General features: G+C 40.2%; 1 protein-coding gene across 13 annotated transcripts in view; it reads left to right on the forward strand.

Moving 5' to 3' along the window:
• RPS6KB1 (ribosomal protein S6 kinase B1) overlaps nucleotides 1-11,061 on the forward strand; it is a 61,521-nt gene that overhangs the window by 38,738 nt on the left and 11,722 nt on the right. For 9 of the 13 annotated variants that reach the window (XR_013535707.1, XR_013535708.1, XM_035300681.2 and 6 more), the window contains 7 exons: nucleotides 3,372-3,429; nucleotides 4,876-4,976; nucleotides 7,530-7,620; nucleotides 7,799-7,889; nucleotides 8,865-8,972; nucleotides 9,877-9,939; nucleotides 10,127-10,204. Coding sequence is in view for 11 of the 13 variants with exons in the window: in XM_035300681.2 (XP_035156572.1) it covers nucleotides 3,372-3,429; nucleotides 4,876-4,976; nucleotides 7,530-7,620; nucleotides 7,799-7,889; nucleotides 8,865-8,972; nucleotides 9,877-9,939; nucleotides 10,127-10,204 (590 nt within the window). In the remaining 2 variants the exon portion in view is untranslated. Of the gene's footprint in view, nucleotides 1-3,371; nucleotides 3,430-3,612; nucleotides 3,784-4,054; nucleotides 4,308-4,875; nucleotides 4,977-7,529; nucleotides 7,621-7,798; nucleotides 7,890-8,864; nucleotides 8,973-9,876; nucleotides 9,940-10,126; nucleotides 10,205-11,061 lie in introns of those variants that run through there. The other 4 variants (XM_035300683.3, XM_035300687.3, XM_035300682.3 and 1 more) reach the window with 4 other exon arrangements.

The following is an 11,061-nucleotide window of genomic DNA, read 5'->3' on the forward strand; positions in this document are numbered from 1 at the left end:
GCCTCAGCCTCCTGAGTAGCTGGGACTACAGGTGTATGCCACCATGCCTGGCTGATTTTTGTATTTTTAGTAGAAATGGGGTTTCACCATATTGGTCAGGCTGGTCTTGAACTCCTGACCTCATGATCCACCTGCCTTGGCCTCCCAAAGTGCTGGGATTACAGGTGTGAGCCACCATGCCCAGCCTATATATATTTTTTTTTTGAGATGGAGTTTCTCTGTTGTCACACAGGCTGGAGTGCAATGGCATGATCTTGGCTCACTGCAGACTCTGTCTCCCGGGATTCAAGTGATTCTGCTGCCTCAGCTTCCCAAGCATCTGGGATTATAGGCATGTGCCACCACACTTGGCTAATTTTTGTATTTTTAGTAGAGATGGGATTTTACCACGTTGGTCAGGCTGGTCTTGAACTCCCAACCTCAGGTGATCTACCTGCCTTGGACTCCCAAAGTGCTGGGATTACAGGCATGAGCCACCGTGCCTGGCCATAGGTATCTATTTCTTTCAGTTCTCTGAGAAAGAGATTTTGCAGTGACATAGAACATGAAACAGCTGCAGAATGTAGCAACTCTTTTGTGACTATTCCCATTGGAAAAATTTTCTCTTTTGAAGATGGAGTTTTGCTCTTCTCGCCCAGGCTGGAGTGCAGAGGCATGATCTCGGCTCACTGCAACCTCCGCCTCCTTGGTTCAAGTGATTCTCCTGTCTCAGCCTCCTGAGTAGCTGGGACTACAGGCATGTGCCACCATGCCTAGCTGTTTTTGTATTCTTAGTAGAGATGGAGTTTCACCATGTTGACCAGGCTGGTCTTGAGTTCCTAAGCTCAGGTGATCTGCCCGCTTTGGCCTTACAAAGTGCTGGAATTACAGGTGTGAGCTACCACGCCCAGCCGTAAAAACTTTATTTTGACATAATTTCATACTTACAAAAAGTTTTAAGAGTAGTGTAAAGAATTCCTATGCTGAGCATGGTGGCTTATGCCCGTAACCAGCACCTTGGGAGGCTGAGGTGGGCGAATCATGAGACCAGCCTGGCCAACATAGTGAAACCCCATCTCTACTAAAAATAAAAAAGTTAGTCAGGTGTGGTGGCATGTGCCTATAATCCCAGCTACTCAGGAGGCTGAAGTAGGAGAATCACTTAAAGCTGGGAGGCGGAGGTTGTAGTGAGCCAAGATGGAGTCACTGCACTCCGGTCTGGGCAATAGAGCAAGACTCCATTTCAAAAAACAAAACAGAAAATATCTCTCACCCTGTCACTTAGATTTCCCAAATGTTACCATTTCACCACATTTATTTTGTTCTGTCCTATGTATATGTATATATGTGTATACATATATACACTCACATACATAATTTTTTTGAACTGTTTAAGAGTGTTACAGACATAATTTCCCTTTACCCCTAAATTTCAGTGTGTGTTTTCTTTTCTTTTTTTTTTTTTTTTGAGACGGAGTCTCACTCTGTCACCCAGGCTGGAATGCAGTGGCATAATCATGGGCTCACTACAACCTCTACCTCCCAGGCTCAAGCAGTTCTCCTGGCTCAGCCTCCTGAGTAGCTTGGATTATAAGTACCCACCACCATGCCCGGCTAATTTTTGTATTTTTAGTAGAGATGGGGTTTCACCATGTTGGCAAGGCTGGTCTTAAACTCCTCACCTCAGGTGGATCCACCCGCCTCAGACTCCCAAAGTGCTGGGATTATGGGCGTGAGCCACTGTGCCCGGCGTATTCAGTGTATATTTTCTAAAATCAAGGAAAGTATCTTAAATAACTATACTAAAATTATCAAAAATAGGAGAATAACATTGATGCAATGATAACTCTACTTAGTTTCCTTTAATCTGGAACATTTTCTAAGTCTTTCTTTGACTTTCCTGATGTTGACTTTTTTGGTTAGTACCGGCCAACTAGTTTGTAGCATGCATCACTTTGGGTTTAGCTGATGTTTCCTTAGGATTAGATTCAGGTTGTGCAATTTTGGCAGGATCATTGAAGTGACATTGTGGCCTCCTCAATGCATCAGATCAAGAAGTACATTATATTTATATCTTTGTCCTATTACTTGTGACATTGACTTTGGTCACATGTATAAGCTGGTGTCTGCCGAGTTTTTCCCTGGTGACATTTTCCCCTTTGTAGTTAATAAGTATCTTTTGAAGAGATACTTAGGATTGTTTAAATATCTCTCATCAAGCTTTCATGTTTAGTGTTGTTTTGAGACAGAGTCTCACTCTGTCACCTGGGCTGGAGTGCTGTGGCGCAATCTTGCATCACTGCAACCTCCGCCTTGTAGGTTCAAGCAATTCTCCTGCCTCGGCCTCCTGGGTAGCTGGAATTACAGGCATTTTCTTTTCTTTCTTTCTTTTTTTCCGATATGGAGTCTCACTGTGTCACCCAGGCTGGAGTTCAGTGTTGGAATCTTAGGTTCACCTACAACCTCTACCTCCCAGGTTCAAGCAATTCTCCTGCCTAAATAAACCTCCCAAGTAACTGGGATTATAGGTACCCACCCAGCTAATTTTTGTAATTTTAGTAGAGACGGGGTTTTGCCGTGTTTGGTCAGGCTGGTCTGGAACTCCTGATCTCAGGTGATCCACCTGCCTCGACCTCCCAAAGTGCTGCGATTACAGGTGTGAGCCACTGCACCCAGCCCACATTCAGTTTTGACATCCATTGATTCTTGCCTGCAACAATTAATTATGTTCGTCAAGTGATTTTTTATTATTTCATCATGGCTCCTTCATTTATTACTTGGCATTCTACTGTAATAAAGAACTTTCCCTTCTTTCCCATTAAAAAAATTTATGTATTCATTTATTTACTTCATTGTGGACTTAGGGATTCTAATATTATTCGATGTGATATAACCCCCTATTATCATTATTTATTTTGATACTCAAATTGTGCCATGTTTTCTACTAGGCCATTGCCAGGTTCATTCTGTTTATTTAAGGGTTCTGAAAATACGAAATATGAGCATTCACTAAAATTAGTGAAGGTTATGTAATTGCTGATCATTTTTCTACTTATGGGTAAAATGTTAAAGAGTCTTTCATCAAGATTTTTTTCTTTAACCTCAGGTCTTGAATCTACAGATATTTTAAAGTTTGTAGATATAAAACCTGGAATTCCAAGCCAGTTCTAGTTTTTAAACATCTGTGTCACAGAAGAATAAGAATGCTACTAAAAATAGAATCCTGAGGACTTAGTTTTAAAACTATAATTTTTAGAATCTATAATTTTTTTCATTTTTAAGGGGCTGATGTCTTTTAATTATGGTTAGAAGGAAAGCACCAACTCTCTCGTTAGAAGTGGGTTGGAAATAAACATTGTTTTATTTCTAATGTTTTTTCTTTTTCTTTATAGGAGGAGAACTATTTATGCAGTTAGAAAGAGAGGGAATATTTATGGAAGACACAGCCTGGTAAGTGAACTTTTTGTGGTTGCATAGATTCAGGAAATTACAAACAAAGCCCCATTCCCACTATGGGCAGCCACTTGATTGAGTAAATTGATCTGGAGCCAGTCAGTCACTCAGGACCTGAAGTGGGAGAAGCAGCTTTGGAACTGGGCAGCTATGGAGGTCACATCATTCCTTTGCCCTTAGGCTTGAGTGGAACGCTCTTCACACCAGTTGTTCCTAACAGAACCATTCTCATTGCGGCTTTCTTTCCTTGAATTGGTAAGCTGCCTGCCTTGGCTGTGGGTGAGTGTGGTTTTCCAGTGAAACTTTTATGTGTGGAACAATGGAAAGTATCAGAAATCATCTCCTTTTTTTAAAGACTCTATTTCTCAAGGTGCAGTCTTAGGGAGGTGATAAGCCTGGGCATATCATCTGTGGATTGATTATATAGTCAGGATGGGATTTAGCCTTCCTATTTCTGAACATGTCATCTGCTTCAAATTAAAAATATGCACATCCTTTTATGAAGCAACAGTATTGGGTTATAATAAATCAGTTTATCGTATACCTTAATTTAATAGAAAACAACACTTAATGTTTTTTTCTACCTTAATTACCAAAACTGCATTCCATTGTTTAATTTCAGGCCTTTTCTAACACAGAAGCTGCATTTAAGAGCCTTAGGGATGAAGTGCCCTTTTTTGGAGGAGGCTCACTGAGCCATGTTGGAGGCTGTGTTTGTGGTGGTGCTGGCTGTGAAACTGCCTCAGTCCTCTAGGACACACCCTCTCCATCCTGGAGTAATCTGCAGGATTGCAACATTGTTATGCAGCCAGTATTGCAGTGCCTTGTGCTTTTCGAATCCAGACAGGGTTGATTCAGCCCTTTATTCTTTTGAGGTAGATAAATTTGAGTGTCACACAGTTTATAGTTGTGGGCTGGCTGGCAGGAGGGAGGGCAGATACCGTGGGCCTAAGCTGTCTATAAATATTTAGCTATATTTAAGTAAGGGATGATGGGCTTCTAAGGATCAGGTTATAAGGTATCTTTTGAAATCAAGACTTGATCTCTGAGAATAACAAAGTTCCTATTTCCTATGGGATTTTAAAGTTGGGTGTGGATGGGAGAAATCTGCTTTGAAATGAATGACTATCAGCTTAATTCCTACACAGACAGAACAAAACGTGACCAATGGCAGTTTAGCATATTCTGAACATCTTTGCAATTTAGCAGTGTATTCTAATGGCAAAATAAAGCACTTTATAGTTTCACTAAAATAAGTGAAACATAAATGTCCCCATGCCTTTTGGCAGCATCCTATATCATCTCTTTTTCCCATACATCCTCTACCCCACTGATTTGGTCTTTGGTGCATGTCTGTTTCTTTCAAGGAATTTTGCTCCATGCATAAACTGCTTTGAGTAGATTACAGTCTTTTTAATTTTATTAAATCACTTTTATTTCCAGCTTTTACTTGGCAGAAATCTCCATGGCTTTGGGGCATTTACATCAAAAGGGGATCATCTACAGAGATCTGAAGCCGGAGAATATCATGCTTAATCACCAAGGTGGAGATATACCGTAAACAATTCTATAGTAAATAATCATCTTAAAATCCTCCCACACAGGTCATGGCCATTTTCAAAACCCTATATTCATCTGTCTATTTTGTATATTTCTTTCCTCAGAATTTATGGCATCATAGTACTTGCTGATGTTTAAGTCTTTAGGTACTTATGCTTGGTGAGAGTAAACGAAGTTCAGGATAATAGTTGCTCAACTGCCTTTTTTGGTTTAATCCTTACTCTTTATAGTTTTTCATGTTTTTGGAATTCTTACGTAAAATATGAGCCAAAAGCCAGTCTAAACATTAATTTTGGCTTGTTACTTAAATTGAAAAGTGAATCTTAATTATACAAGTTGAGTTTTAATAATGAAAATATGTAAATATTGGCCAGGCCTGGTGGCTTACACCTGTAATCACAGCAGTTTGGGAGGCCGAAGCAGGTGGATCACCTGAGGTCAGGAGTTCAAGCCCAGTCTGGCCAACATGGTAAAACCCTGTCTCGACAAAAATACACAAAAAAGTTAGCCGGGCATGATGGCAGTTACCTGTAATCCCAGCTACTTGGGAGACTGAGGTGGGAGAATCGCTTGAACCTGGGAGGTGGAAGTTGCAGTGAGCCAAGATAGTGACATATCACTCCAGCCTGGGCAACAGAGTGAGACTCTGTCTCAAAAAAAAAAAAAAAAAGAAGAAGAAAGAAAGAAAGTATGTAAATATTAGCTATGATTCTTACATTAAGTTTTACTAATGCTGAAAAAAGGATTGAAATTGAACCAAAGTATTTGATACAACTTTGGAAATAATGATGTTTAGTAGGCATCAGGTTACCCCCTTTTTTTGAGATGGGGGTCTTTGTCACCCAGGCTGGAGGGCAGTGGCGTGATCATAGCTCACTGCCACCTCTGCCTCCCAGGCTCAAGTGATCCTCCCAAGCCCCTCAAGTAGTTGGGGCTATTGTGGCACACCACCATGACTGGGTAATTTTTTGTAGAAACGGGGTTTGCCATGTTGCCCTGGGTGGTCCCAAACTCCTGAGCTTAACTGATCTGCCCAGCAAATTGCTGGGATTACAGGCATAAGCCACCTGCCCCCCAGCCAGAATCAGTTTATTCTTGCTGTTTGCAGTAACAAACATAAACATCAGAGAGACCGATAGTCTGTACAACTATAGATATAGCACAGTGAGCCTTGACTACAACTGCATGCTGCTACAGACAGCTCAATTTATGCTAATCCGGGCTGTGGGCAGACTTGGCAAATCACTCATACCCCAAAGAAGCAACCAGCTGACCCAGGGTATCTAGAAGGTGGTAGCAGCTGCTAATCCTTAGATGTCTACAGAATGATCCATGAGGTAGTTAATTGTTTCAAACTGTTAAAAAATGATGTATGAACAACTGAGGCTCATATAAAAATTCCAGATTATACTCCTCCACCCACCTTTTTTTTAGGAGAAATGATATACTTAACTAAATATATCATGGAATAAGTGTCTCTTCTTTCCTCCCATCAACACCTTCTCGCTCCCCAAAACTTGGATTCTGATCTGTATTCTAAGTCACAGGATAGAACAGGGAAGCAATAGAATAATTAACTACTTCTTTGATCCGTAAAGTTGAATGTATCAGATGGTTCTGTGAAAATGAAGGCCACGCTTCTGTATCAGAGTATAGTATATACTTACGTTTGAATCAATAGGTGTTTGTGTCTTTTTTGTGAAATGAATCTCAAATACTAGAGTCCCTGGGGTTGTTGAACCACTTGTTATCTAATAACAGTTTAGTAAAGAAAGCCAAAACTTGAACTGAAATGATCTTTGTATAAGGTGGTAAGTTTTTTTACTTTCTGGATCATTGATGATTGATTCATATTATCTAGCAATTTTATTTCTTTCCCCTCACTGGTATCACTGGGCAGAATGAGCTACCTTGTTATAGTGACTTTCTGAGACCATTTTAAGAATTCTTCGCCAGGCACTGTGGCTCATGCCTGTAATCCCAGCTGTTAGGGAGGCAGAGGTGGGAGGATAGCTTGAGCCCAGGAGTTTGAGACCTGCCTGGGCAATATAGTGAGACCCCGTTCTCCACAAAAAGGAAAAAAGAAAAAAGAATTCTTCACAGTTCACTGTGATAAAAGCTATATATTGGAAGGACTGTCTCACACCTTTGTTTAAAAGGTAGAGAATATGTTTATTAGGGTTTGTGTACTGACACTAGACTGCACAAAGCAGTTTCCCAGGATTTTTCTTTTTCAGTATGGTAGAGGATTCTGTGTATACTTAAAGGTAGAGCCTTCAACAGGTTATTTCACTTTTCTCTCTATCTTTATTTTCTCTTTACTAGATACATTATATTATTGGCAAAAGGTGACTTTCCCCTAGCCTTAAACAGTTAGCATTTCATTTTATGGAGGTACCCTGTTCTTGACATCTGCCAGAAAAGTCTGAGGCAAGAAAAGTTAAATGGAAGGATAGATTAAGGTGTTACATGACATGTTTAAACACTGTACATACTTTGAATTTTGAGAATAATCATACTGTAATATTTCTTTGTAGGTCATGTGAAACTAACAGACTTTGGACTATGCAAAGAATCTATTCATGATGGAACAGTTACACACACATTTTGTGGAACAATAGAATACATGTGAGCTGCATGTTAAATTAAATATAATTGGCTTGGGGGTAATAGCTAATGTTACCTGTTTTAAGGAATAGTGTCTATTTTCTGTACCCTTATTGACTCTGAATATTGTTTTTAAAATTCTAATTCAGATGATGAGCAAATAGGTGAATTTTTAATCATATTATTTTTCTCATTGTAGGGCCCCTGAAATCTTGATGAGAAGTGGCCACAATCGTGCTGTGGACTGGTGGAGTTTGGGAGCATTAATGTATGACATGCTGACTGGAGCAGTAGGTGCACAATTAAAAGCTGCATGTATTATGGTCTGTGCTGAGTAGTTTTGAAGTCACTGTAGCAAGAGACCTTTCCTGTGCTTTCTGAAAATGTTACCAGTGGAGTTATTTTCAAAGCCCAAAGATTTATTCAGCAGTTTAACAGTAATAATGCTTTATGATTATATGGGATCCCATACTTTCAAAAACGTTTTCTTTTTTTTGAGACGGAGTTTCGCTGTTGTTACCCAGACTGGAGTGCAATGGCACGATCTCGGCTCACTGCAACCTCTGCCTTCTCAGTTCAAGTAATTCTACCTCAGCCTCCTGAGTAGCTCGGACTACAGGCGCACACCACCATGCCCAGCTAATTTTTGCATTTTTAGTAGTGATGGGGTTTCACCTTGTTGACCAGGATGGTCTTGATCTCTTGACCTCGTGATCCACCTGCCTCGGCCTCCCAAAGTGCTGGGATTATAGGCGTGAACCACCGCGCCTGGCCAAAAACATTTTCATTTAAATGATCTATGTCATGGCAGATAGAATCTGTGGAATAGATGTTGAAGAGATAATGCCCTTATTTTATAAATAGAGAAATTGAAGCATAAAATCACATAGCTCACTTATTATCACACAGCAAGTTAATGGTGGAAACACATCCTTCCTTTCAGGACACTGCTATTTCGTCTGTCCTATTGCTTAAAAACTGCATGTCTGCCGGGCACAGTGGTGCATGCCTGTAGCCCAGGCTACTCAGGAGGTGGGAGTAGCTGAGGTGGGAGGATCACTTGAGCTAAGGATTATTAATAGAATCTAGCCTTGGCAACATAGTGAGACCCTGTCTCTAAAACAAAATAAAGCTCTTTAGCAGTTAGCTCATTTTACAGCATACATTTCTGATCTTCATGCATAATTAATTCAGGAAATGGACAATATTGTTATTTCAAATTTGTTTCTTATATGCTAATATTTTTCACTGTCTTCTACTCTTAGCCCCCATTCACTGGGGAGAATAGAAAGAAAACAATTGACAAAATCCTCAAATGTAAACTCAATTTGCCTCCCTACCTCACACAAGAAGCCAGAGATTTGCTTAAAAAGGTAAGGTTCTTAAATGGTCACTCACACTGCAAGATTCAATGACTAGGATTTAACTAGATAGAATTTAATGTATATTTTGAATAAAGAATCATTTATAGATATTGAACACAAAAAAATCTGTGATTTTTGAAGGTGAAGTACATAATCTGTTTAAAAACTTGCTTTCCATGTTTTTTTTTTGATTTTTAATTATTATTTTTTTGAGACAAAGTCTTGCTCTGTTGCCCAGGCTGGAGTGCAGTGGCACGATCTCAGCTCACTGCAACCTCTGCCTCCCAGGTTCAAGTGATTCTCCTGCCTCAGCTTCCTGAGTAGCTGGGGTTTCAAGAGCCCACAACCAGGCCTGGATAGTTTTTGTATTTTTAGTAGAGACGGGTTTCACCATGTTGGTCAGGCTGGTCTGGAACTCCTGACTTCAGGTGATCCACCTCCCTTGGCCTCCCAAAGTGCTGGGATTATAGACCTTTAAACAGTATTTAGTAGTAATTAGTAAACTATATTTTATTTATTTATTTTTTTGAGATGGAGTCTTGCTCTGTCACCCAGGCTGTAGTGTGGTGGCATGATCTTGGCTCACTGTACCTCTGCCTCCCAAGTTCAAGTGATTCTCCTGCCCCAGCCTCCCTAGTAGCTAGGATTATAGGTGTTTGCCACCACGCCAGGCTAATTTTTGTATTTTTAGTAGAGAAGGGGTTTCACCATGTTGGCTGGGCTGGTCTCAAACTCCCAATCTTAGGTGATCTGCCTGCCTCATCCTCCTAAAGTGCTGGGATTACAGGCATGAGCCACCGTGCCTGGCCAATAAATCATATTTTCTCAAGGCAGAGTAGACAAAGTCTATAAAAGAAAAAAAAAATTACTTTGACTAAGGTTCTTTATCCAGGCTTTTTTTTCTTCTTTAAAGCTGCTGAAAAGAAATGCTGCTTCTCGTCTGGGAGCCGGTCCTGGGGATGCTGGAGAAGTTCAAGTAGGGATTGGCATCTTTGGTGTTTTGGGGGGAAGATAATGCTAATTTTATATATCTCTGAGGGTTATATGTAGTTGCTTATGAGCTTAGCTTATTTTGTGGCTTGTAACTTCAAAAAGGCGATTATTAATTTATCAATTCAGCAAAGTCTATTCCCCTCAACTTTCTTTTTGCTCTTTTTTCCTAGGCTCATCCATTCTTTAGACACATTAACTGGGAAGAACTTCTGGCTCGAAAGGTGGAGCCCCCTTTTAAACCTCTGTTGGTAAGTATACATGAAAGTACACGACTGGGTACAGTGGCTCACACCTGTAATCCCAGAAGTTTAGGGGGCCGAGGTGGGAGGATTGTTTGAGGCCAGGAGTTCAAGACTAGCATGGGCAACATAGCAAGTCTCCATCTCTACAAAAAATTTAAAAGTTAGCTGGGTGTGCTGGCATGTGCCTATAAGTCCCAGCTGCTTGGGAGGCTGAAGCAAGAGGATAACGACATTTTTTTTTAAATAAGAAAAATCTCAGAGCAGACAGAAACATTATTTTTATTAACACGTCAAAGATCGCTGGATTTATCCTTTCTTCAGCATCTTTGTTTTTATTTTTTATTTTGAGACAGGGTCTCAATCTGTCACCCAGGATGGAGTACAGTAGCACAATCACAGCTCAGTGCAGCCTTGACCTCCCCAGGCTCAGATGATTCTCCTACCTCAGCTTCCTGAATAGCTGAGATTACAAACACATGTCACCATGGACAGTTAATTTTTTTGTAGAAACAGGGCTTTGCCATGTTGCCCAGGCTGGTGTGGAACTCCTGGGCTCACGTGATCCACCCACCTCAGCCCCTCAAAGTGCTGGGATTACAGGAGTAAGCTTCTGCACCCAGCCAAGCATCTTTTAGTTTTGTACTATCTTTTAAAGAACTAATGTCAGTGGCAATTGACTGTATTAGCTATTTTTAAATTGGTTACCTAAGATAATTACATATTTCAGGTAGTTGGGACTTTTCTTTTTTTGTGTTTTATTTTGCTTAATTTAACCATTTAAAATGTAATCTTTAGGAATTTTTTCTTCAAAATATAGAATATATGTGCATTAGTTTGCTAGGCTTGCTGCAACAAAGTACCAC

The sequence above is a fragment of the Callithrix jacchus genome, chromosome 5, assembly GCF_049354715.1.
Source record: "Callithrix jacchus isolate 240 chromosome 5, calJac240_pri, whole genome shotgun sequence".
NCBI classification, from domain to species: domain Eukaryota; kingdom Metazoa; phylum Chordata; class Mammalia; order Primates; family Cebidae; genus Callithrix; species Callithrix jacchus.